The 27,572-nt window shown below is 37.8% G+C and overlaps 1 protein-coding gene and 1 long non-coding RNA gene across 5 annotated transcripts in view; one reads left to right on the top strand and one right to left on the bottom strand.

Annotated features, from left to right (window-relative positions):
- The window catches only part of MMS22L (MMS22 like, DNA repair protein), a 95,639-nt gene extending 78,424 nt beyond the window's left edge, over positions 1 to 17,215 (bottom strand). For 2 of the 4 annotated variants that reach the window (XM_074923046.1, XM_074923029.1), the window contains exons 1-8: positions 17,148 to 17,215; positions 15,425 to 15,612; positions 13,203 to 13,328; positions 10,007 to 10,059; positions 7,013 to 7,100; positions 6,745 to 6,922; positions 5,594 to 5,687; positions 3,752 to 3,882 (exon numbers count right to left, since the gene is read on the bottom strand). In XM_074923046.1, the coding sequence (XP_074779147.1) occupies positions 3,752 to 3,882; positions 5,594 to 5,687; positions 6,745 to 6,922; positions 7,013 to 7,100; positions 10,007 to 10,059; positions 13,203 to 13,328; positions 15,425 to 15,603 (849 nt within the window). In that variant the 5' untranslated portion in view covers positions 15,604 to 15,612; positions 17,148 to 17,215. Of the gene's footprint in view, positions 1 to 3,751; positions 3,883 to 5,593; positions 5,688 to 6,744; positions 6,923 to 7,012; positions 7,101 to 10,006; positions 10,060 to 13,202; positions 13,329 to 15,424; positions 15,613 to 17,147 lie in introns of those variants that run through there. The other 2 variants (XM_074923036.1, XM_074923056.1) reach the window with 2 other exon arrangements.
- Positions 17,216 to 20,195: 2,980 nt separating this feature from the next.
- The window catches only part of LOC141968416 (uncharacterized), an 82,624-nt gene continuing 75,247 nt past the window's right edge, over positions 20,196 to 27,572 (top strand). The window contains exon 1 of the long non-coding RNA XR_012634868.1: positions 20,196 to 20,294. This is a non-coding gene — a long non-coding RNA (uncharacterized LOC141968416). The remainder of the gene's footprint in view (positions 20,295 to 27,572) is intronic.

The following is a 27,572-nucleotide window of genomic DNA, read 5'->3' on the forward strand; positions in this document are numbered from 1 at the left end:
AAGACTGTTTCCTAATTCTACATAAGTTACAGGTTGTGCTATTTCTTAGCTTCTTCTAAGCCACTTCAAACATTATTTAATCAAATGAAAATGGGATTCTGAGGCCTAAATGAAAAGGAATTGCAATAGATACTGATTCATTGTCTGACAGTAGGAAAAAGAAAAAATGATTGATTAGATTTTCTTGATGTTCTTGGGAAGATAAGAAAAAGATTTCAAATGATTTAATAGCTATTATTGTTGTTATTTTTAACTGAAAAATCCTTAATGACTAGGCATAATGCTAGTAGAATATGTTTTTGTTGGCATGAGGATGTTAATGTTCCCACAACATTTCACAAAATCTGCTTTTCGGTAAATTTACTGCAAGGCATTATTTTAATATGCAGAAAACAGCATATTTCAAGTCATGTACGTTATTTGATTACTATTCCATATTTAACAAAATTCACTCAGACTGATGTATTTCAAATGCAAAGTAGTCTTCTTATGATTCATCTTTCAGTTTTACATTCCCTGAATTGTGAAACAAAATAAGCAAAACAGCAAAAGAAGTGCTAAACACATAAAAATTCTCTGTACACTTTAGTGTTTTTAAGACCTACCAGCACTGTGTTTGAAATAATCATAGCATAGACAAAACCTAACTTTACTCACTCTCTCTTAGGACCTACAAATCCACTGAACTGTATGCAGAGGTGGTAAAAACAGTGAAAAAGCTTTGCTTAAATAGCGTAATTCAGCACATTTCACCTTCAGCAAGGACACTGTCAGAAACGTAAAAAGAAAAGAGGCAGGAAAGCAGCTCATACTCAATTTATCTCTAAACAGTGAGTAGTTCCAAGTTTGAATAATCAGCCTATACCCCGCTAAAGCAAGTACAGGGGAATGGGCACTTAGAGAGACTAATCCATCTAACTCACTGCAGGAAAAAGAACTGTTGCTATCCCTCCCTGACAATATAAAGAACTTAGGGTGACTAGTTTAGCCTACTAACTCCTAGACATCTAGATCTGATGAGATGAATCCTGAATTTTTATATCCTCATATTCTTCCTTATCCATTCATGCACAACTATTCTCAAATCACACTGGTACTTAAAATCATTTCTGCATTTGGAAACCTAATAGTGTAAATTAAAAATTAAATCAAAATATGCAATGGCAAGTGACAGCAGTAGCTGTGTGAAAGAGACATTACAGAAGTAGGAATGAATAACTAAAATCCACACTCACAATCAGAAGTATATCACCAATAGTTTCAAATATGTGTAATCTATAAGGACATAGACTTTTTATTTATCATCTGCCTTTAGAATAATACATTTACAACTACTGTTCTCATACAGCTCCATATCAGGTTTAAATACTGAACACGTAATTATAAATATGAATTTATTTATAAGTATGACACAAATTGTTTTGCTCTCTCTCTAAAATGAGCACTGCTTACCCTATGAAATTGTCAGTGTGTACCCTGACAATTGATTTAAGAACATCAGGAGATCAAGACTGAAATATTTAAAGTAATTCTATTATTAACATTCCACATATGCTGTTTAGAGGTTTTCATGTGCCTATGTCTCCTCACGCTTTTAGAGATCTGCTATGGTCATCTCTCAACAATCTGATTTAATCTTATGTAAATATTATATTGAGAATAAACATCAGTGTGACCATTAAAGTCTGTTGAAAAATTTATTTTTATTGAACTACTAACTCCGCAGAACTGAAGCATCTCAAAAATACACTGGTTATGTTTCATCACCAGAGAGCAAAACAGAAAGAAAGCAGTAGACTGCTCAGAAAGGAGCAATCTACTTACTACAGATGCACTATAACACTGGTGGATTTTATGGAAGTATTAATTACACAGACTCTCACAAAGTGAGACTTTCAGGACTTTTACATGGTGTACCAGTTGTTGCAGCAACTAAGTTTCTTCAACTACTACTGTGTTTTCCTACAAGATAGCAGGATCTCTTCTGCAGGAGAGGTGCAGTATCTGCCCAGGATAGAGTGGCTAGTAATATCAAAACAAGATACCATACAGATAATGGTTGGAGTAAGGATAACCAAGACATTGTTTTCTTTAGACATAGTCTGGATTTTCTCTTGCAACACCCTGAGTTCAGTATCTTGGTAAGAATGGTTATAACCTCAAATTGTGGTACTGTTGGGACAACAGAGCTCTGGTGCCAGAGATGTGCTGCTGAAAATAGGAAGAAGATATCCAAGGATATGTATTTCTCTGCCAAATGTATCTCAGAGCACAATCAGCTCAGTATGTGATCCAAGTCAAGTATCTTCTTAACAGAGCTGCCCAAGAAACAAATCTGAAAATATTAGTCTGGAGGATTAGAGTTTATGTCCCTCCTTCCAAGGACACCCACAAATGTTAAGAGCTGCAATTCCAAATATTCTCAGCCGAAAGCTTAATGACATGTTTTAGTGATGAGCTGACAACGAGCATCACTTGTGTTTCCAACAATTTTGAAGGACCTTATTTACTGGATAATAGCAATGAATGCATACTAGAGGAAGCACCAGCTAAAGAGATGTTATCCAGCTCAAGTGCAAGCTCCACTTCAGAAATTAATCTCAGATAGAACTAGTTCAAGCTGTGAAGCCCAAGCCTAGGGAGAGCTGTAGAAAAAGCAGAGGCAAAACCATCTTCTCTCTTTGTCATGTGGTTCTATAGAAGTAGGACAAATCTGTCACTTTAACATCTGACATTTCAAAGCCTACCAACAAGCACAATGGTCAACAGATACTATTTGAATCTTCTTTTAAAAAAACTACTCTCACCTATTTGCCTTTTCATGGGGGAGGAGGTTGCAGTATTATCTGATAATAGATAAAACTAAATTTAAGAGGTAACGGAGTTCTCTACAGGAAGATAGTTTAAAAGAACAGTTATCAAATGCTAGCACAGCTGCCCGCCCCCCCCCCCCCCCCCCCCCCCCCCAACAGTAATATGAAAGAAGGGGACTCCATTTTTCATGTCTCTGTACCAGGAAAACATAAATCATACGGTGGTCACTGCTACTTATTCTCAGAGTTCAGTCCTGCGCTCATGGGTCACACATGCCCATCTAAAGGTGGTTTCACAATGATACAGTCAGGATTACAGAGCTCTTTTGCTAGCTGCTATATGGAGCTATTATGACTTTCTAGCTTTGGAGTGCTCAAAACAAGTGAGAAAAACACTGCAGCTATACCAGGAAAGAAAAAGAAAAGAGAAGGACAAGTTATCTCTTGACAAATGTAAGAGTGCTGTAACAGAAAGATGAGGTTGTAGAAACAGGAGCTGTGCAACAATAAACTCTAATATGACATTCTCTAAGTGTCCAGTTAGCTTACTGCCAGGATTACAGTTATTCTCTTTTTGTTCCTGTTGAGAGAGTCTGAAAAGATCTTTTTCTTCCATCTATAGCTCTAAACCTTTTAGACTGTGCCATGTTTGGCATTAAACCTGGAACACTGAACTTAGGAAATGTGGCACTCACTTCTGCTCTGTACACAGTGCATTTCAATATTACTCTCTCATTCAACTGCCAGATGGTCATGAATAAATATAACACAATTTGAGCTCCTAACAAATAACACTCTTTAAAACATGGAGATATAAATCCATACATAAGATTTAAAACTCAGCAGTAAGAAGTCATCTATGCATTGGTGCAATATCTAATTCATATGCCTCTCAATACAATCATCTAACTGCCCATGTCTATATAAAGAAAAGTTACCTTTATGTACTTGTTGATGGACAAGCTTATTAAATCAGATATGAGATTTCCACAGTGTGTTTCAAATAAACTGATACTGGTTAAATTCTCTCCAGTTAGATTTCGGAAATGGTTAGCATATACAACTTGTCCTAAAACACAAAAGAAAATGAGACCTATTTAGTCCTGGGTTTGACTTTAGGAATAAAAGACAGGAATTTTTTATTCTATTCTATATATTTTAGAATTGGTATGTTGAGCTGCAAGTAATTTTAATTTACAAACTCCTTTGGGAAAGTTCATCCATTCTAAGTTCGAGCTAGTTCGTTCATTATTACACTGAAGTCTGGTATTATTCTGGTTGACAGTAAAATAGTTTGGCACTTTACAGCCTTCTCTTGGCACAGTTTTTGCAGTGGAATAAAGATTTATTTATCTGCAAGCTCCTCTTTGTCACATGCCAGTGCGCATGTTCTGAAATCATGACATGTTTTGCAGATATGCAAGATGATGACAAACAATTCTGGAGAGGTCTAACACTTTCCTTTGGATGTGTTGATGTAAAAAGCTGGCATGATCATATTCCAACTTGAGCATTTGTAGACATTAACACAGATAAAATGGTAAAGTAACAAGGCTGCAAAATCTTATCCCACAAGCTTTTCAACATCCCTTGACACCAGTGGAACAGAAGTTATGTGGAACGAGCCTGTATTTTACTCTTGGAAGCCCTGAACCCCCTATCCTGCCACTGGTCTCAGCAGCATGAATTTTCCACTCAGCACACTTTACAGAATGATATGAGAAGCTAAGAAATTCTGTAAGGCACATAAGAATGCAAAACAAGATAATATATCCAGAGGTACTACTGTCTTGACTAGTAAATTTCATTGCTAAAAAGCACAAGCTTTCTCTCATGAAAATGGATTATTGCATTATTACTCGGAACTTTATCTAGAAATAAGCTTATCCAAGAGTTCAGATTCAGTACCAGTTACCCAGGCTAAACATACAGTGTATTCATTGAAGACCTCAATGTTACTCCAACTGTTGCAATTCCTATAAATTATTAATATAAATTCCATATAATAATGAGGGGGGGGGAGAGTTTTGGTTATAGTGACAATGATTATTGAAGAAAACACATTTTTTGTGATTTATTTTTCTAGCATGGACATGAACAATACTCTCACAAAGCAAATAACATTCTCTTCTGTATTTTAACAATCCTTCAGCAAACTGAACTACTCTGAAGTTCGGTTCTTCAAATGCATTCTATGACCTTTTTTATCTGGCTTCTATAAACAGTTTACTCTTATCAATCTACTTTTTGCCCTTTTAAAGCCTTTCTTTTTTTAAAAAAAGGTACTGCCTTGCCCTTTTCTTGCTGTACTTTTACAAGCTCCTCTGACTGAGACTTCTTTTGTCCAGTATTTTCATGTCGCATATGGTTAATAATATAAATTCTCTGTTCTGGTCCATCCTTGGACCCTTTTCCTACATGTTTTTTATCAAATTGCTGTTCACTGTTATGCATTCTGGATCTCTGCGAATGCATTTTTATTTGCAATGTCAAAAAGTGTATTATTAAATATTTAGTATGTTGCAAGCATCAGTTGAGAACAAACTTTGTAACCTTGATTAAGTTTTGACAGAACAAATTCCTAGTGCTATTTCATTTAATTTGAGCTACATGAAGATTCACAAAGAACCCACCTTCACCATATTTGAGTTTACCCCATTAAATATAACTATGTTTAAAAACTACCAAAGGCAGTAAATGACTCTGGACAAATCAAGATGAGAAATCTAGGTAAGTCATATGTACAAGAATAAGTTAAAAAAAAAGCCCTGCATACTCACTCATCATTTTTTCACCTAGTACATGAAGAACTTCCAATACTAGCCAATTAATATCCAAGTGGAGGTGTAGTAAATGCCATGATGGGGGAAAGACCTGTGATTAGAAATACACACATTTCTTTAGCAAATTTTAGATGCTGTACTAAGACACGTGAACATGGGCATACATTTTGCCTGGAGTGAATATTACGGATCTCTCTGATAAAATACACTGTAACATACAGACATGCCATTCAGTTAAAGTAAAAAAGAAAAACAGAAAACCTTCATGACAAATAATTCTGCCTGTAGAGAATTTTGGCGAAGTCTTTGATCTAAACTACAATTTAAACACAATGTCTTGATTCAAGATCGACAAATTACAACACCCTTAGTTATCCTTTCCCTTCTAGAAAAGTATGAGGCAGCAAACTGCTGTATGCTCTTAAATTAATTCCAAAATTTCAATAGTCTCTTCCTTAAAGTTTACTTGAAATTACCGTTTCTTTTCTCAGCTCAGCAGTGGCCCTACTAAGAAGTTAAATTAACAGAAAGATTCAAAATGCTTCTCAGTGGATCATTCCTCTACAGATACTAGTTTATACAACCCAAGACTGAAATTCCTTTTCTTTCTAAAAGATTTGAAAGTATTAATTATTATAAGTATACACTGTTTAGATTTGTGCATACTTCACAATCGCTTAATGTTGTAGTGCCTGCTTCCATGTCTGCATATTTCTTCTTTATATTCATGATCTTTTCCTACATTGAGTCAGATTTCTGAATGTATTTTTTAAAAAGTGCCCCTGCTACTGGGAGGCTAAGAAATTCTAACCATTAATAAGGACAAACACCAAGGAATTTTTAAAACATGCTATGGTAATTCAAACCTACTTATCTACCTGTAATTGTTATTATCATTTGTATAGTGCAGGAAGAATTCTAAAAGCTATAAAAATTAAAATATAGAAACAAGAACAGAAAATCCAGAGCTCTGTATTTGCATTTGCCAAGCATGGGATGGGACTTCGTTAAGAAAGTTAAAAAAAAAAAACAATATGAAGTGTAACTTCAAATTTCATCCCGAAGAAAGTTAATTCTTATTCAGACAAAATTTATCAAGTTGAATACGTACTATTACACACACAAAAAAAATAAAAATTATAAGAGACCTTTGCCTGATGTTGAATAGTGAATGCTGCCAGGACACTACTAGGGAGTTCGCAAAGGTGACCAATGTGCATGGTCAAAGCATGAAGCTCTTCCACCAACACTGACGGTAACTGTGCTTCTAATTCTTCATATGGATGGAGCATTCCATCATTTACCACTTTAGGGGGTTCCAGGTACCTGAGCACACAGACACACAATCAGAGAACAGGTAAGAAGCAGCTACACAAAGCTCAGTACATAAGTTGGTAAATTGTGTGCAAATCTCACCTGAAGATGAAAACTTTCACATAATGCAAAAACTCAATACATTGATGTCTGATGCTCTCTGCTTCAGAGTGCAAGCTTGCAGCTTGACCTGCAGTAAAAGAAATAAGTAGCTGAAAGCAAAGGTCCCACACTGTGATTCATGTAACATGCATTCTCCACAGTAATTAAACCAGACCCCTGGAAAGCCACCCGCTTTTCTTAGGACAACTTGGGAGGTGGCTGGTATCAAACACCCACTCCTAAATGTCATCTTGCCAGAGGGATCCATTCTTTATCTTAACTCAGGCGCATATCTAGATACAGAGGGAAAAGAAGGCAGCCAGTCCCTCAGGAAAGGTGGCAGAGGCAAACAATCAGTGTTAGAAGAAATCATTCAGCCCTACTGCCCTGTTCCCTGTCTGCTTCCAAGACACCTTCAGAAAAGACACGTGTGAAACAATTTCTCACTATACTTTTCTCTTGGGGGACTTAAGCAGGTGGACTTATTTGGAAACACACTTTATTAACTTCTCTTTCTATGAAGCATCACATTGCACAGTTGCCTTAAGATGTGTAATGCTAAGAGCTGTCCACTCACAACCTGTAGCATGCCTTTCACCTGCAGCTCTGTATTCTTTCAGCCACTTATTGCAGCTACAGTGTCTCCATTCCTTTGCTCCCTGAAGCTGTTGTTCTTGTGGTATTACCCTCCTTACCTTGCATCTGAAAGCTCAAACACCATCATTACAGCAGAGATTCACTGGAAGCTCATGCCATTGATGTGAGAATCACTCCTTATTTATTCCCACACCTTGTCTTGTATCTTTCTCTAATATAAGCTGAAATTTGAAACAGCGCATAACAAAGCTGATAGTCATTTAAATACCCAATAACTACTGCACAATAAAATATATGCACAAACCCTTAGCAACCAGTCAGCTTGCAACACTTGTAGCTGATAAAGCACGTGCCAATCATTGTTAAGAGCATCATAAACGTGAACAGTAAATTAGGAGTTCGAGCAGGCCCCTATGAAAGTATATTGTGCTAGAGGAGATGGATGGCAAAGTCTTTGACACCTGCTGCACTGGACCGCATGCCCAGGCAAAGGCAGTCCCTCTTTGCTCCTCTCCCAGCTGGCCACTGGGGAGTCTTCCCTTTCCTTTTCTTGCTCTCTCCCAGCTTTGTTTCCCCCATCCCCTCCAGGCAACCTTGAAGTTCACACATGCCACTTGTCACAGACCCCACAAATAGTTGTATTTATCTCAACATCTTTTGAGCCACAACATTCACTGAATGAAGCAAATCCACTGGTACAAGTACCACAATATTCCAGTGTACAGCCCACCCCCACCCATAAGAAGCCATAGGATCTGCCACGGTAATGAACTGTAGGTTGAGGCTCAGATCACTTGTTGTAAAGGAACTATTTCTAGCTATTACTGCTGTTTTGTAGCAATAACAAATATTTTATCCCAAGTTCTTGTAAGTTCTGTTTAAGTAGAATTTTTAATATTACAGTATTTCACTAGAAAATCTTTTGCGTAGTGTCATATATCATTGAGCAATGAAAAAGTGGAATAAAACAGTAGAGAGTTAAGAACAGACCGCGTATTTTAAAAACAACACAGAACATAAGAAAAGATTTTATATGGCTTCCGTATTACACAGTTCTCAGTACCAAGTCTCCAAAGCTCATTACAACTGACAGGAAATTAAACGTATAATATTGATATATATATAAACATATACGCACAACAAAGATTTACTGAGCTAAAACTCTAAACTGGGGTTTTCAACAGTGGCAACAGCACATTTCTCTAAGCCATCAATAATACCTAACATCTCATTGCCTGATTATTTCAAATATTTTAATCCCCATGACACCCCTCTACTAATAGTCTGCTTGTATAAAAGGGAAATTGAGGCACAGGTGGATTGATGAACCGGTCTAAGTCACAAAGAAAGTCTGGTGCAAAGCATAAAATTCAACAATTATTTACTAACTGACCTGCCAACAAGAAGAACAGTACACAGATAAAAGAACAAAGCAAATGCTTAAACTGAAGGGAAAAAGAACTACAAAACAGTTTCTTGGTGTCTAGCTACCATACAAATGTTGAAATGTAACATAAAATAAGGCTATTTCCACTTACATATTAAACGTCAGAGAAATTAGACTTTTCAGATACAATCAGCAAAAGCATATGAAAGAAGCTTGATGATAAATTCATACCAGTGACTTAAACGGCAGAACATGACAATATAAACTGAAAATAATAATAATGTGTAAAAATATTCAATCATACTCTTGGAACACTAGCAATTTATCTGTAATGAGAAGATACTACAGACAGTTTATTTCTGAGTAATTACTGAACTTCTCAACTTGCTAAGTGATTCAACCTTCAAACTTACAACAAGCCCAAGGCTGCAATAATCCTTCAGATAAATACTAAGGCATGAGAAGCAGTATGTAATTGAAACAAAGTGTTTTGTGGTGATCCCATTTTATCGATTCTGCTGCAAAGATAAATTAAGTTTGTAAATAACTCTCAATTAAGCAAATATAACTAACTTGTTTAAATGTAAGCTAAAAGAATACCAAAAAAAGTCCCAACTCACTATCTTTGTATCTAAAATAGTTATTGGGAATTTTGATGCAATTTTTCATTTTTAATTGAGTTAACAGTTTTGCCAAATTCTACCTTAGGAGTGACATCTTATCTCAAGTCAAATTAATGTGAAATTCACCACTAACGTCAGGATTGCCCTGTGCACCTACTATACAGACAGCTCTCGTTCCAAACTGACTCAAATTTCCACTCTCTATTGTCATACCACTACACATGACTTGGTTGCCTATATTTGTACTCTTACTGCAGTTTTATGCTGGTGATATGCTGTTTTGCTGCTCGCTCCACGAGCACAAGTGTGATCTGTGACAATACACTTCTATAACGAAAAAGTAGTCAGATACCCATCCCAATCTCAAATTAAATGAGTTAAACTTACCAAAATCAGATGAACTCATTTGTACTAGATCTTCCAGTCTGTGTATCTGTTGCCTAATTAAAGGAATATAGAGGTTTATTGTGTTTATATAGGTAAAAGTTGTTCAGTTACATTTTAGTAAGGTCTAAATAGAACCGAGAGAGGCGAGAGGTGTTTCTTGCTTTGTATTTCTGAAAAAGCTTACAGAAATGTACCTTCGAAAGAGTATTAGCAGAATACAACAGACACATCCAAGTGTGACAGGATGACAATGGACAGAATTTTTGCTTGTTTTTAACACACTGAACAGAATAACAAATATGAAATTAGCTAAATATCAGGGGAGGAAAAAAACCACCACACACACAAAACCCCCAAGTGCCATTCCCTGTAAGTGATCTTTCTACAAGTGTAACTCAACTTCATATATGACTACAGAATAAACATGAAAGTTAGCCCTCATTGCATACAATCAGTATACACTAAACTAATTCACTTGTGAATGAGTACTAGTAAATTCTGCCAGCACCTTTTCCCGCTTAGTGTGGTCTGCTGCTTAACTTGAGCACAAAGATAAACAAAATAGTATAGTAAGAGGAGAAAGTGTCTCTAGAAAAGTTAAAACCTAGATCAGTTTTGGAGGGGGGAGAGAACATTTTTAAAGCAGCTGCTAACTGCCACTGCAAATGAAAATTTTAAAAAGCTGTAACATAGGTAAACAGCCACATTCTGCAACAACTTATTTTCAAGTGGTCTTCAAGTATAGTATCCAAATACAACATGGTACTAATCCGGGTACGTTAAAAGCGCAACTGTCCAAGACAGAATTTTGAAATACAATGCTGCATAAGTTGAGTAAGGAGCTCTCCGCCTCATTTCTTATACAGTGAAAGCAGCAACTACTGAAGGATTCAAAAACAGGATACATGGAACCAACCCAGATCAAATGTTCTTATGGAAAAAAAAAATATCTGGAAACTATGAAGTGCCCACAAGAGTCCAAAAACCCAGGTTGTAACCTGCATATTAAATGGGCAGGGACACATTAAAATTATCTCCCTTAGCTCTTCCTTCCTTGGATAAAATCCTGTCAGCTACCCAAGATTACCATCAGTCATTTAAGTAGGTTGTGGGGTTTTTTTGTTTTATATTGAAATCAAAGCTGAATTTCTGCGTAAATTTTTTTTAAGTATTTCAACTATGTAGAAAAGAAGGAAGCCTAAAGCAGGGAAACTGTATGAAAGAGGGTTGAGGCTGAAGGTTAGGGAGCGAGTGTCAGAAGGAAGCCGCACTGGAAAAAAACCCCACACCATTCTCTAGTGAATTGACAAAACACAGAATACAGTAGGCTGATAAAATAAGAGCTAAAACTGGTCATGAAAAGCACAACAAAGATATCAGTTAAATAAGTAATTTTAATTGCAATTTGCATTTCTACCTTAAAGATTGATTCTCATGGTTGTTAATCATTAAATCATTTGATTTGCAAATAAATATTCTGACAGTTAAACTGGTACTTCTGTTTATTATTCAGCCAAAGATATATTGGCTTAATATATCCACTTAGATGGTTACATCTTACTCACTGATTCGCACATCTTCAATTACATAAGAAAAGGTAAGAATTCCTATTATTGCACAATTAATGTTTTAAACTTCTAGTTCTGCTGTATATTATTTATTTTAAAATATTAAACATTAAACAATATTTAGTATTTACAGACACATTATAAAAAGACTAGGTTTCTGTATGCATGTATTTAAACATAGATATTATCTGTACTTCATAAATTGAACTATTACAGCCAACTTGTACTTAACACGTATGACTTGTACAACGAAAAAAGGAGTTTTCCCACTTTCAGTTGTCAACTGGTCTATAAATGAAAGTGTTCCATTTTATGACTGAACAAATGAACTGAAAGAGAGAATATCTTTACAGCGGGACTTGTCACACCAGAAGACAGTTTAGCAACCAAACTCTCATAGCCAAGAGTTAGCTGAAATCCATTATTCCTACCAGTTCAGCAGGTTTTAAAACATGTATAGGTTGAATAACTTAAAAACTACAACAAAATATATTATGCCTTATGGTCATTTCTATTACAATTACAGAGCACTTTATTTTACAGAAAAAATAGATTTAATTCAACATATCAACTACAGTGCTCTCTTACTGCCCACTGATTTTATGTTAATAAACAGTTATTAAACAGATCACACTAAATGCTGAAGGGGATACAGTGTTTCTTTTAACTAAGTTATCCTCCTATCTCCTTCATTATCAGTTTTAGGTTGGTTTTTTTTTTTAAATTACAGTGAAGTCAAAGTTTGCATCAAACAAACAAACAAACCTAAATAATACTGGTTTTAATAGACTTCCTGCCATCTATGCCATTGTGTTTCAATAAGCCAGACACTATTAATTAATAATGTTTCATATCACGCCCTTGGTCATACCCTAAAGGGATGGAAGAATCCACTACAATAAAAGGAATGATGGAATATATCACATGTATTCGTGGAATCATACAAAAGCTCCTCTCCCATCTACTCCCTGTATGTGCTGTACATTCTGAGGATTATCAGTAGCAAAGAGGATTATCGGTGATCTGTGTATTTGCATTGACCAGATTAAACATCTACATTGAATTAGTCAAACACTGAGTAACTGTATCTGAAGAGATTGCTGAAGCTATCCTAATCCAAACAATTAAAGAAAGTGCTGCATCCAGCATTTACAGTATTTGATTTTTAACCTCCACTTTTCTTTATGCACAAAAAAGGATTTATAATCTTGAAAAGACAACTTTAATTATATGGGTAGCACAATCTCATTCAAGGAAAACTTATATAGTTTATTCATATATTCTGAAGCTAGAGCCTTCTAAATTAATCAAAACACTGTTGTAATAAGTATACTTATCAATTTTTATCTGGTGATGGCTAAGATATGCACCACACTGCTTAGAAAGTTATTATGAAATCACATAATATTAAAAGTCTGTGACAAAATTTACTTCTTCCTGTAATTCTGCTTTATCTTATCCATCACTTACTGGACTGTTAGGTATATGGCATAATCTTTTTGGATGCACTGCATAGTCCACAATCTTCTATGATTTTACCACCAAAAATTTTAAAAGTTCGCTACATCCTTAAGGTGGGTATAATTACAGAAGTGGATTAATTATAAAATACACTAATATTATCATACCTAAGTAATCCAAAGAGAAGTTCACATGATTCAACTAAGGCCATTTCAGTAACCCACTGAAAGCCAAACATTTCCACTACATCTTCATCATAGTCATTTGGAGAAGGATCTAGTCTCAGCAAAACCCTGTAAAACAGAACCAACAACATTCATACATTCCCCAGTAATAAACCTATAGAACATAATACCTACAGCTGGCTTATGTACCATTGATATCAATACATCAGCAACATGTGTACTATAGATAGGAAGGAATAGCAGTGCTTTCGAAAGACAGACTGTTATACCTTTTATAGCAATATAGAGCACATAAAATATAACAACTCCTAGCTTCAAGAGCATAAAAACATGATATAGTCACAGGGCACAGTATATTTTAGAAACAAATAAAAATTAACAAGCTACCACCTTGAAGCATCTTCATTCTTAAAAAGGGGCTGAGACATAACATACAGACTGTCCTTAACAGAAGAGGCTGCTCCATTAGACAATATACTCCACTGTAAGTGTGTGTTTGGAATCTATCTCAATGTACACTACATGCCTAATAACTAATGTTAGAACATATATTTGCTCCTTTATAACCATTTTATAATATTTATATATTAACACTGATAAAAGCACATTCATAAAAGCACACTTTTAGGCAGGTGAACTGATGAGAACCCTTTACTCTGGCTAAATAAAAAAATTAATAGAATCACTAATTGTGCAAATATAAAAATTATTCATTAATTTCCTCCCCCCCCCCAAAAAAAAATAAAAAAAAAAAAAATCACAGCAAGCAAGCTGTATAACAACCACCACCACAAAGGTATCAAAGCAAATTATTACAGAATTTTCCCAGTGCCTGTCAAAACACTTCACTGTAGATGAAGCTGAATTCACCAAGAAATATTTTTATCTTTAAAAATTAAAAAAATTGTACTGGGCAAGCACTTGGCTTTCATTATATTACATACCAAATTCATATTCTTCTTGAACTATGCACTATCAACAATTCAGTTCTCAGAAGCAAAAAGAACATCTGCTGAATAATCAGTTCAATCTCCCATAACACCTGTAGTTCAGTTGGCAAATGCCAAAACACTGGTGTGTTTTGAAGCCTTTAGCAATTAAATCCAGTTACTCTTGTTCTAGATAATGAAGACAGAGGAGTCCTTCACATAGAGGCTTTTCCAAGAATTTACAATCCAAGTAGATAAGGTGAATAAATGACAGGAGAACAGTATGACTGTAGTGATCTGGGAAACCTGCTTACGTACAAGCTCCTGAGTGAGTTTTCACATTAAGTTGTTTCTGTTATGAAATCCTTCTTTGCCAGCTTGGAAGCCACTAATAATATGTTTATGTAGATAGAGTCTTAATCCTCTACTTGACAGCAATTTGAATGAATGTGCTGTGATCCATTAACAACAAGATAAATAAGGTAGGGAATGGGGGAGGTGCAGCAGAACCCCCTTTAAGGCTTTACAGAAAAGGCTGTGGAAATGAAGGTTAAAATATCCCAAAGTAACAACACAAAATATGAGGCTTGGCAGAAGGACAGACTTAAAGATTATGCTTTTGTAGGAAAGACAACATCTGAAGGTTCAGTAAATGGAACATAAAACTAAGCTGGATCATGGACAGTGAGAGAGGTATTAACTAAACCAAAGTAACGTTTTAGAATCTCACAGAAAATACTTATGTGTTATACGTGTGACTTCTGAACCTTAAATGCAGAATAAATGCAAAGGTAGAGCTTTGAAAAAGATGGTCTTAAAGCTACAAAGCACAGTCCCAGTGATGTGGGGAAACTGGGAAGAGCAGGTTTGTTTCTATCACATGGAAAAGAGAGAAAGGGTCAGCACTGAATAGAGCATATGACTGGAAAAAGCAGTGCTGCAACCTCCTCAAATTTAAGGGGTCTTGGATGTTGTTGACCAACAGGTCAGTTTTGGAGCATCCTAACAGACCTGTAACAGGTCCTTTATAGTATCTGAAAGTAAGTTCACAAAGCTAGGAACTGGACCTAGAACACGGTTCAAAGCAGTGCATCAAAACTATTGCCCTTGCCAATTTGATATACCACCAAGTTGATGTCAGGATCTAAGGGCTGAAGAACAACCTGTCCTTGGCTTCCAGGTTTGTAAACCCTGTCAGCATTTAGAGGCACCAAACACCAGTGGAAAGTGCATCTTATAAGTATGTTACATTTGTAACTCCAAAAAACCCCATACCTCTTAAGAGACCCACTTGCTAAATAAGACTCTGCAGAGAAGCTTCTCCCTCCATTTTGGTTGTCAAAAGCACAGGAAAAACAAGGTGGCTTTGAGTTCTCATTCTCCACTTCCATTGCCATCTCCAAGCTTTCAGTGAGAAAGAAGGGTGGGGAGGAAGCCGCAAAGTCATCGTCCATTGTTTCCACCTGATCCAGAAAAACAGATAAAATATTCACAGTGTTTCTTCAAATAAATTTCTTTGTTACAACTCCCCATAATCCTTCAGCTCAAGTGAGGACACAGCTCTAACTAACTGTAACATCAAACTAACGAAGAGATACCACCAAAAAAGGCAATCATGGTCTTATGCCCTGCTGTTTTGTGCAACTTCATCTTCCTGCATCACAACCTGTTTAAGGGGTCACATCAGTGACTACAAAAAAATAGGTTCGCTTCCTTCTGGTTTAGCTTTCAAAATTGTCTAGTCATGAAGTTAGAGTAGCACTAGGGTAAAATAAGAGGTAGGAATGCATTACAAGGCACGAGTGAGCTACTTTCAGCAAACACTTCAATTTGCAACCAGAGTAGCTATGCTATGAAAATACATCATGCATTACGGGCTCCCAGTTGTCTGTGACTTTAAGGCAACATTACAGCTCAAGCTCCTTCTAAGGAGCAGTAAATACATCTCACCTGATGGTTATGGAACCCTGAAATGCTAAAGTTTTAAAGCTCAGAAAATGATTGTATGGCTGATTTCGACATAGCTATTAAATAAGTCTGACCTCCCAGAAACATAAAAAAAGAGAAATAAAAGCAAACGAGAAGGAAGATCATGTCCAAAAGTTCACTGTATACTATATTAGTGAATTAATATTTTATACGACACACTGAAAGAGTAGAATTAGGCAACAGGTGCCACAGCTCTACAATAATATGCAAATAATATAATTAAAACTAATTGAGTTTTCGATTTCATTGCTGGCAGGTTTTGATGCTGTTCTTACAAAAAAACAGTCTACACTGCTGCTAGAGGTTGGTAATACAGAGGCTTGACTGAGAAAGCTCAAGGAAAAAAGTTTCTGTCCTACATTCCCCCGTTGATTTACATTCCCGCGGTGCGGCCGGCTGTGCAGCAGAAGCAGTGCAACTCTCCAGTGAAAGGATTACTTCAGTATTTCGGTTTACAGCAGGAGCCTACGTACAGGTGTGTTAGCACAGCTGGCAAGTCAGAAAAAGCAGCTAAAGGGAATGCCTTAAATCAGAGAAGTTTCTAAGGAAAGTGTTCAATTCAGGGTATCAAAACCGCCCCACACGATAGAAAACACTAGGAAAAAAGTACAAGGACAGCTCTTTATCGTCGCAACTCACGTCAGTTCCGTACTTGTTCTACCACATCCCTGATCCAGCGGAACCAACTACTGACCTCAAGCACCGCCATCTCCTCGGCCAGCCACGCTGGAGAACTTCCCAGACGGCTGCAGCCTGCGGGCAGGAGCTGCAAACCGGCGACAGAGGCGCCGGGAAGCGGCCACCGTGCAGCACACGCCCCGGGAAGCGGCCACGAACGCGACCCCCACCCGTAAGACCTGCGGCCCAGCACCGCTGCCCTCGCCCCGCAGGCGCCCCCGCGCCAAGCCGGGTCTAGGCCAGGCCGGGGAGACGCGCCAGCCCCCCTAGACCGCGGCAGGGGAGAGAGGGGGGGGCATAGGAGGAAAGGGCAGGCAGGGCGACGGGATACCTGCGCACCAGCGGGGGCGCCGCTCCTCTTCCGCGCCCGGACGCTTTTCCGTACGTCCCGCGCGCCACCGGCAGCCCCACATTGCGCAGGCGCCGCGGCGCCGATTGGCCGCCGCCTCCCTCCCCCGCCCCGCCCCGCCCCGGCGGCCGGGACGGCGGCGCCCGCCCGCCCTCTTCCCTCTCCCTGCCCGCCCGCTCCCTTCTCCGCGCCCGCCCGCCCCGCCCCGCTCCTCCCCTCGCCCATCCCCCGCCCGCCTCAGGGCGAAGCGCCGCGCGCGCCCCCAACCGCCGCCCGTGAGGCGGCTTCCCGCGGCGGGCGGTCTCGCTGCTGCGGGGCGGCTGCCGGCCCCCTCCTGCCAGTGCGTGTCCCCGCCGCCTGCAGGGCCTCTCCAGGAAGGCTCGGTCCCCAGTGCGGGCCGCCCGCTCTCAGGCTCGGCCGCGCCCCCCCCCAACGTGAACTCCTGCCTCCTTCCCTTCTGCCCGCCCCCGGCTTCAGCCCCTTACTCTCCGACCCCGTTCCGCCTCTCACCCATGGTGTGGCCACGCTTCTCAGCCGCTGTGAGTTCCCAACGTGCTTCTTACTTGCCCGCTTCTGGAAATTCAGGTGGGATTTCCTGGCAGCCTCTTATTCCCGCCGCCAGCCCGTAGCACTCTGGCAGCTCCCCTCAGTGCCACCAAGCCCGCCGCTTTCGCTGCTTGGCTAGGCGGCCCTTGCCTGGGCAGCCACCAGAAGTGGTTTGGGGTCACCTCTCACCTGAACGCCACCATCTTGCCACTGCTAGTAAGTGCCCCAGACCGGACTGCTGCTTCCTAATCTTGTACTTCGACGGTCCACTCCCTACCTTTGGTTTCTTTCTCGCTTGAACCTCATTTTCCTTCTTTTCTGCATCCTCAGTTCACTCAGCCCCGTGCTTCCTCACAGCCATGGGCAAGAGGTCCTGGTCTTTTCGAATGCCTTCCAGACCTGATCCAAGCTTCCCAAGTCTGTCAGATACTGACTGCTCCCTGTCGAGACACAAGCAGTTCTCATCAAGCATGGGAAGTGGTGTTCTGTACATTTGAAATTCAAGCCGGGTGTCACTATTTTCATTTACTGAAGCGCCTTCATTGGGTATGACAGTCACTACAGAATAGGGACCAGGGAGAAAGTCCTAAAACCTGTGCTTGGCATAATGCATCTAGCAGCTTCTGGGTCTTTTTAAAAATTAATGTATTATTTTGGATTGCCTTGGTTTGGTTTCATTTCAGAACGAATGCTCTTCCAGTTTTGCCTGGGTTTTGGGTGTAAATTAGCAGCAGTGCATGAAACTTTTGTTTCTAACAAGAAAGTTGCTATAAAAACTTTTGCTCTTGCTGCTACAGCTTGCTGTGAAAGCTCTCCTGTGATTAAAAATGCTTCGTTTGCTCCTGTGACTGTAAGAATCCCTCACTTCCTTCTTTAAATTCACGTCTAATTAAAAAAACAGTACATCATGGTTAAATAAAACTGTACCCAGGATAACCCTGATTTCCATATGCAGATTTATCTGCACTGACAACCCCCTCTCCCTCTCTTAGTCTTTCTGTTTCCTCTCTCCCTCCCTCTCTCTCCCTCTTTCCCTTCCTCTCTTTTTGTCTCTCTTTATGTCTATTGTACATTATGCCTGAATAATTTTCAGCGCTTTTTTTTTTTTTTTTTTTTCTCCCCTCTTGCACGCACATGCTAAAATAACGAGACAAAGATGCAAGGTGTTGCTGCAGTCCCTGTCTCTAGGACAAAACCAGGAAAGCTCGTGATTGCAATGCCACGGTTCCTTTTTTTTTTTTTTTTTTTTTTTTCCCCACCCATGCTCGGTGATTAAACTTCCCCAGGATAGGGAAGAAAAAGAAGCTGGGAATGAAATAGGGTTGAAGAAAAATCCCACTGCTGCAGCTGCAGCCAGTGGTGTCTGCTGCCAGATGTGCTAAGGTTCCTGGGGTCCTTGACACTAAAAGGCAGTATTAAAATATTTGGAGACAAAAGCTGCATCCTCAGTGATCATTTTCTTTATTTAACATGGCAACAGGCACCGTGTGGGGGAAAAATCAACATGCTGGATGTTGAATTGGACTTTTCTCCTTTCTAGGATGAAAGGATGTTATCTATCCCGTGCCAAGAGGGACCTGAGGTAAGAAAGCTGATCCAGCTTCTGCTTTTTCATAGTATATGTCCTAAGCATCTTTTCTGAAACAACCTATATATATATATATGTATATGTATATTTATTTATTTCTGTGTTTGTATATTTGTGTATTCAGTTTCGAGTCAGTAAGTGTTAATGTGGGTTTTTTTTCCTGCCTTCACATGAACGCAGAGAAAGTTAATTCACAATATATATTCAGAGCTTGTTCGTAAGGGTCATTCTGTGGGGTTTTTTTTGAATACGTTTTTGTTTCCAGAGAAGACTTCAGCAGTGACATCATGGTCGACTGCTGATATTAAAACCGATTTTCAAAGTCAAAAAAAAAAAAAAAAAAAAAAAAGGCCAGTAACTTTGCGATAAGAAATTGTGCTGGAGATTCATATGCTCTATTTTTCGGTTGCACTCTAAATATTGGAAGTCTTATTAAAGCGATAGTGAGATTTTTTTTATTATTATTATTTCTAGCACAGAAGCGATGAATGCTGCATAATTAAGTACAGTATTTAATTTGGCTGTTGTGAAGCAAAAGAATAAGGTAATAATTTTTATTGTACTAATCAGACTCAAGATGTTCTCTGTGTTAATTGGGTTAAAAAAATTGCAGTACTTATTAGAAATTCTAATTTCACAATGCAGCACTGACAATAAGCTCAGCCAGTGAATTATTCACATCTTTAATTTGCTCTCTTAATGACAGTGTTCTGTAATCAGAGTGCAGAGACTGCTTCCTATGCATTATGTATGATGTTCAGGACTTAAATGCAGGACATTATGAAGCCTCTTAGTGGCTCAGTAATTAGTTTTCCACAAGACAGGGCTTAGATATTCACAGATAAAAGTCTACAGTTGAGATAATGTTAAGGTGGTGACTCATACTAACAAAAGCAGGGAAGTTTAAATTTAATGCTGAAACTGCTCTCCATTCTCCCTCATTGTGCGTAGGTGCAGGGGGAGGGGAAGAAAGTCTTCAAAACTAGCCCGCCATGGTGAGTACGCTGCGGACAGCCCAAGGGGGCAAACCGGGGGTTCATTTCAGTTTGGAAGCGCGTTTTTGGCAACTTTGCTGATTGGAGGGTGGAAGGTGGAGTTGCGTTTTGTGCTTCTTTTTAAAGGTTGTGAAAAAGGCAATAGTGGTCACACCATCCAAGAGCAACCACCTCTAGGATATATTAAATGCATTTTAGAAGATTTTATATGAAACACAGGCGTTTGTAACATTGTCAAATTATGGTGTTTTGAATGGGAGCTACTTTGTTACGTGTAGAAACTTTGAGAACACCTGATGCTTGCTATATTGCTGTACTATTTCACCTGTCATGGTCTTTACTATATACACATTTTAGAAAACGTTATTTTTCCAACAGCTTAGTTCTCGTCATCCAAAAGGTGACTCATAGTGCAGGTTTGTTCTTTCTTCTTTGGATCATTTACCTATGTTATATCAAGTGATTTAATTGTAGGGAATGTGCATGGTTATGTAACTTTCCTTTGTCTATATGCTGCTTAGTATAGAATATTGAAATAAAGTTGGAAAATGTTACTTTTTCCATACTTAGTCACTAGTCAGACTGGCAGCTGTACCTTTGTCCTGTGTTCTAACATTAGAACAATCATAAATTTCTACCGGAAACAAAATACCTGACTAGAGGAGATTATTTACTTATTTTGTGTTAACTCTCCAAAGGCTACTCTGAAATAAATATAGTCTTGTGCACTGTTTACAGGATTGTGATTCTAATTATTAAAGATGATATACCAATAAAAGTTTTAGGCTTAAGTTTAAAAAAAGCCACTAAAGTTCCCCAAAAATTTTGAGTACATCTAGATTTTTGAAGCAAAATATTTTAAAGATAATTCCTTAAAAAAAAAAAGTTTACCAAAGACTACATCTGGAATTTGGTGTTATTAGCAGCTGTTGCTAGTGTTGTCTGACCTTAAGGCCATGAGGCAATTTACTGTCATTTCTCTTAGCAGATGAAGTGCCATATACTGTGACCAGATTAGACATTATGTATTGTCCAGTCCTGAAAGTAATTATTGTTAAACTGTTGAATAAAGAAGATGCAGATTAGATCAATGTAAATAGGTGATCCATAGCTAGAAGATTCTATCAGAATCCAAGGGATTGTCTACATGAAGAAATTGAGTCTTGCAGAATATGTCTTTCATTCCAAGTCAAGATCCCACAGCAAGCGGTACTGTAACATGGTGTCACTGTCAGTATATAGCTACATTTCTTTGGTCAAAATAGGTATACTGCCCACCCCCTCACACTTTCTTCAAAGCTAGGATCAGTAAAATTTCGCTAGTTTTCCCATTATAAAGCTTTTCCTGCTTTCTGATCTTAAACTTGCTGAAAGTAAATTACTTGAACCACTTTTTTTGCACAGTGGTTACAGGGAATTTATTTTCCTCTTTGCAGCAGACTTTTATGTATTTGAGATTCTTAGTCATGTTTTCACTGTGTTCTTCTCTTATGGTAAGTACTTGTGACTGACCTGATTAGCGATGTCCGGGTGTGAGCCATCATATTGAAAAGAATGTCTGAAGTGTTCAGTCCTCAAGAGGATTGTTTCAAGGTGTAGAAGCACTATTGGAGAGTCAAAATTTTAGCCTGTGCTCCTGTTGTAAAGCAGCTTGGGTGGCCAGAATAAATTAAAATCTGTATTTTTCCACATAACCCCAGCCAGATTGGACAATCCAAGTTTGAGGAACTACAACAGTCAGATAAGAACTCTTTTTTATGAAAGTGGCAAAGATGTTAGTGGCAACCAGAAATTAAGGTCCAGGGTTAACTGTGCAGCAAAGATGAACAGTGTATTTTAGATTAAAAAAAAAAAAAAAAAAAAAAAAAAGATTAGAAAGTTAGCCCTTTCTAACTAGCCTAGCAGACTGATTCTACATCTGAGCTAAATATCTGGGAAAGACTAAATTTTTGTCTACCCAGTCTGTCAAAGTCAATGTATTTTTAGCTTTGACAAAGAAAGGGCCCAATATCATTCACAGGTCAGAGGAAGATAGTTCATACTATCCTTGAGTTGTCATGACATGGGAGGAGAACATCACTTCCAAAGCCAAAATGAAAGAGTCATGTGTCTGAAGAATAAAGATGACTTGAGAAGTTTCCAGGGGATCGGGGTTAATATAATCTGGTCATGAAGACATAGTAGCTACTAAAGAAAATGTTAAGGACCTTTATGTGATTAGACAAGCATCTAATTCATATATTTGGAATGTAAATCTTTTACTGTCCTCTTACTGACTTGTAGCATCCCATGTTTAGGAATATTGCAAGTTTTTTTGAGTGATATGATTCTTATTTCTGTAGTTGTTCTTCTATCCAAAAGCTAAGGAAATAGTTTTAACTAATTTTTAGTCATATCTCTAATAAAAAAGTTAAGAAAAAACATCCATAATGTACTTCCAGGAGTCGTATTTTGTGCTTTTATTTATATTGCTCCAGGCTCAAGTACTATTATAAATATTAGGTTCTGAAGTGGTATGATGAGTTAAGTATTTTCAAATGTCTTCTCTTAATCTAGCCTAATAATGCAGTCCTTTCATATGCATAATTCCCATGAAAACCAGTAAGAGTACTACATTGTAGAAGGAATAATGGATACATATGCCAAGATGTCTCCTTTTTGAGTCATTGTTTTAACTTGATTGACAAAGAATAAGGTTAACCAAAAGAAACAAATATTGAGACTGGAGAGTTACTGGTAATGTTCTGAATTCCAGATTTATCTTCAGTTTCTTCTCTGAAAGATATATGCCAATGGAATGACAGTAATCAGAATATCTGATAGAGATATCAGATGAATTTGCATTCGCTAATGTTTTCCAGGAAATATTTCACAAGTAGATCATATGCATTCTAGTCAGTGAAATACCATATAACTGACTTGCTATTAAGAATTCCAAACTATATATAAACATATGTATATATTATATAAAGTAGAATAGTGATAAATATTCATACTATAAACTCAGTTTGGGCTTTTTTGCAAAGTCAAACTAGAAATTGCATAATGTACTGTATGAGTTCACATACTCAAACTTCTATAAAATGTAAATCCATAAAATTTTGCAGTTCTTATCTGCATCCATAGTAGACCAGAAAAAAATAGTGATAAGAATACTTCATGCCACACAAAAGCATCTTGCTGCTTCCAACTGGCTTTTCTTCTGTCTCATCATCTATAGATACTTTCTATGTTGACTCTCATCCTAGGAGCTACTCTGTACGCTCATTAAAGTCCAGCTTTCATTGCTCACTTGCTAATATTTCAGCCATTCTTTTTAAACTTTTCTCCATGCTTTGTTTGAAGCTCAGGAGGCTTTTACCATTCCCAAAGCATCCCTCCTTAAAACTCTTTTGTTACATTGCTACATGAGTTGGGAATTTAGACTGCTGATGTCCTTGAAATCTCTCCTATCACACTATCTTGTTTCATTGTTTTCTCATAGTATCCCATTTCTTGTCTCTTTATGTTTAGATTGCGAGATCTCTGGTGAAAACATTGGGGATTTTATTCTGGGTTTGTAGAGAGGGCAAAGAAGAGGGCTTTTGGGCTCTATGGTAATTCATTGTATTATCATAACAGTAGTAATACAAACAATGTGTACAATTAATAGTTTTAACTGCTACCCTTTTAATTCCTAGTAACACAGACAGACTTTTCAACTCCTAACAACTTCTTTGTGATAGAATTCTATCTGGATCCCAGGAAGTTGACAAGTTAGGGCAGTAGAAAAATGAGGAAGAGAGGGGCCAAATACAAGAAAACCAGAATTTATCCTCAACATATTTCCGTTCAGTGCTCTCTATTTATTATCTTTACTTCTTCTGTGTAATACTTCATCAAAAAGACCCTAGGTTCAGTAATGATTGTTCTGAAAACTTTTTGCCTCTTGGGTACATAAACTGTTTCTGGTGTGTGGTACACAGTAGTAATACAGGCCCTGTAGGTACAGCTGAAGGATTGTATCAGTCCAGCTGTAGACTGAAGGGCTTTTTGCCAGAAGGAAAAGCTTTAGCTGAGAGTGGCTATGGTGGAGCAAAAATTTTCTGTGAAAAAGAGACGTTAAAAAGCTGTGGTGGTGGCACCACACTGCAAAGAGAGGTCAGGGTGTTGACAGGCGATGCAACTAACTGGCAAAGGGACTGTCAAAGGAAATCCATGAAGGGTTGCTGGACAAGGAGGAACATAGAGATGGAATTTAAATAAATATGTCTCTAAAAGTTGTGAGCTTCTGAGTGTAAATGTGTACAAGCTTTAGAATCAGGGTCAAGCTGGGAGAAGACAAGAGATTAGAAAACATCAAGGAGGAGTTTGTTCAAAGACTGAGGGGGAAATAATACTGCACAGTCCTGGAAAGAACTAGTGCTTTAAGATGTTGTGATACACACATATTCTATGTGTTGGATCCAGGATGAGTTTCTGGCCATCAGCATTTTGGTGTACTGTGTTTTGGTAGTATCAAATGTGAAGGGATACGTGAGGAAGTGGAAGGCACAACTGCAGTCCAGTATGAAGCTTGGCAGGAACCTCTGGCTAAACCATACCACAAACTTTTTGGTGCAGAATTTTAAAAAACTGAATATTTGCTTTACCATCACTGTATGGATTTGTAGTTGACAGTATTTGAATGAAGGCAGTTGTTGTGGTTTCCAAACATAGCCCCATACTAGCTACTATGAAGAAAATTAACTCTATCTCAACCAAAACCAGCACAGTGGTTAATTTGAAAAGAGTATAATTCTGTGAGGCTGGCTATCACTCTCCAACTCACACTGTCTAATGTTGGGAAACAAGGTTGTGGTCGTGTTTGCTAGTCAGCAAAGATCTTTTTCTCCTGGCTTGTCCGGAGGCTGTAAATCTAGCAAGCATATCAATGATCTGTGTGGATATGAATGTGGGCATCACACAAAGGCACTCAGTGTAAACCACATTTTCAAACAGGTGTCTAAAAAACAGAAGAACTAGCTTTAACTAGTGTAATTGGAGAATTACAATAATCATTCAAGAAGTTGGATCCCTGATAAACTTAATCTGTGGTTTTCCAAAAGTATACTATTTTGTCCATTCTTGTGTCATCTCAGTAATAACCCCTTTTCATTTTCTCAGTGCTTTGTGCTCTTTGCCTCAATGTAACTTGCCAAAAAGAAAATTTGGATGACTATCGGGTACCTAGCATAACTTCAAATATTTTGAACTAAAAAAATCTGTTTATTTTTTTCCATCTGAATTTTACAGTAATATTTATATAATGGAAGAAAAAAGTTCTCTGCAATATGTCAGGTCCTCTTTTAGCACTTCAGAAAACAGAAATGTCATTAGCAAAAAAGATACAAAGGCAATGGCTCAAATTCAGTTTCTCATTCTACATAGTTTATATGTGTGATTTCAGGAACTCAGTTGTATCTCTGTTCCTCAACTGTGTAACGGAAAATGAAATCTTCCTACTTTTTGCAGAATCTAAAGTTCAAGTCTCTTTGGACCGTATGAATTTTAATGCAGGTTTTTTCTCTTGGTGTGTCATTAAAGCACACCAATGACATCTTGCTCTCATTTAAAGTCTCCAGGAGGCTTCTAGATACTCTAGGACTTGAGCACATGTATAAAACCAAGTTGGTATGAACAAGTGTGGAGTTGGTGTGAACGAATGTTTCCAATGGTCAATGAAAAGAAGTTTTGTTGAGCATCTGTCTAGAGAGATTCCTGAAAGGAGGTGGAGAAAGAGCTGATCTTTAAAATGAAACAGGAACAGTCTGTGGAAGGGGTCATTGAGTATGCTGCCTAAGAAACATCTTTTACACAAAACATGTTTTTATAGCTAGTGTATTTATAGATTTGCAAGGAAAAAAAGTCAAAATACTTATTCTTAAAAGGAGTTCTTCATGGAGATCTTCAAATTTGAATTGAGTTCTTTAGTTTCCTTTTATTTATTATTTATTTTAGGTCATCACTGCCCTGTTCATCTTTTGCACACCTTTATTATCATTTCCCATTGCTCTGTTTCTTAGAACTTGTTAACAGCACAGTCACATAGACCTGAAGCTTTTCTTCATCCATTTAGTTTTCGTCATCCGTGATACTTATTTTAATCTGTGGGATGAGGTTGTCCTAACTGTGTGTCATAGAGCTGCTTTTTAGCTAACTATACTAAAAACATTTTTATAAAGCTATTTCATGTTAGGTTTGTTGGTTTTCTTTGTGTTTTTTTTTTTTTTTTTCCCCCTAGAGAAAAGTGAATAGTGAAGAAAGGAAGACTTTTCTATTTAAAGGGATTCCAAAACCTAATAGAAACCAGTAAAACCAAATTCTTTTAAAAATATATATAGAAATCAGTACAGGTGGTCTGAAGTTGAGCTGTTATCCAGTGCATTAAGACAACTGTATACAGACATTGCTTCTCATCAGTTGATCTCAAAGCCTTTGTCAAAGTAAACGAGCTTAACCTTCATTTTGCAGATGCCCTGGCTACCTAATTTGTAAAACATGGGTGTAAAATGATGTAATCTTTGTTTTGACAGCAACCTCTTAAATAGATATGGTTGGAACAGACATTCTGGCTGAAGAGTTCATAATAGCAAATTTTAACATGACTGTACAAAGGAACTACTCTGAAATGTCTATCATGTAGAAAAAAGGAAGACTTTTGTCCCCACTACCTGATATCTAGTCTTCAAAGGGATAGTTCTGTATGGTAACTGAAAATAATGCTACTGTTATGATCCTATCTCTAGATGTCCATACTATGACCTGAATATGGGTTGTACTATCCTTTCTGCAGAGAAAGGTTTTTTTAAGATAGGAGGGTGATGATGGTGTCTGATGACTAGATCTGAAATACCTTCAAATACCAAATATCTTCCTGGCAAGAAGTTTGTCTGTCTGCCGCTGGAGTAATTTTCCATTTTCTAAAATGCCTTATATTTTATTCTGTCTACAGTGTCTTTAGTAAACACACACACACAGAAGCTGCAAGGAATTATAATTTGTTTTAGAGATTTCTTAGGTTTCCTGATGAGAGTTTTGTACTGTAATTTGCCAGGTGTGCTTATGTGACTTAGAAGTACATTAAACTTTTCTTGTTGTCGGTCTGACGTGAACTTTAAGCCTGGAACAATAGAAGTAGAGAGCAGTGAGAATAAACTGACAGCTGTCTCACATCAAACTTAAAGTACAGAAATGAAAATACATTCTCATGAAAACTGTATTGAAAAGTATGTCTCAAATTAACTAGTGGGCATAAGT

The sequence above is a fragment of the Athene noctua genome, chromosome 1 (assembly GCF_965140245.1).
Source record: "Athene noctua chromosome 1, bAthNoc1.hap1.1, whole genome shotgun sequence".
Lineage (NCBI taxonomy): Eukaryota > Metazoa > Chordata > Aves > Strigiformes > Strigidae > Athene > Athene noctua.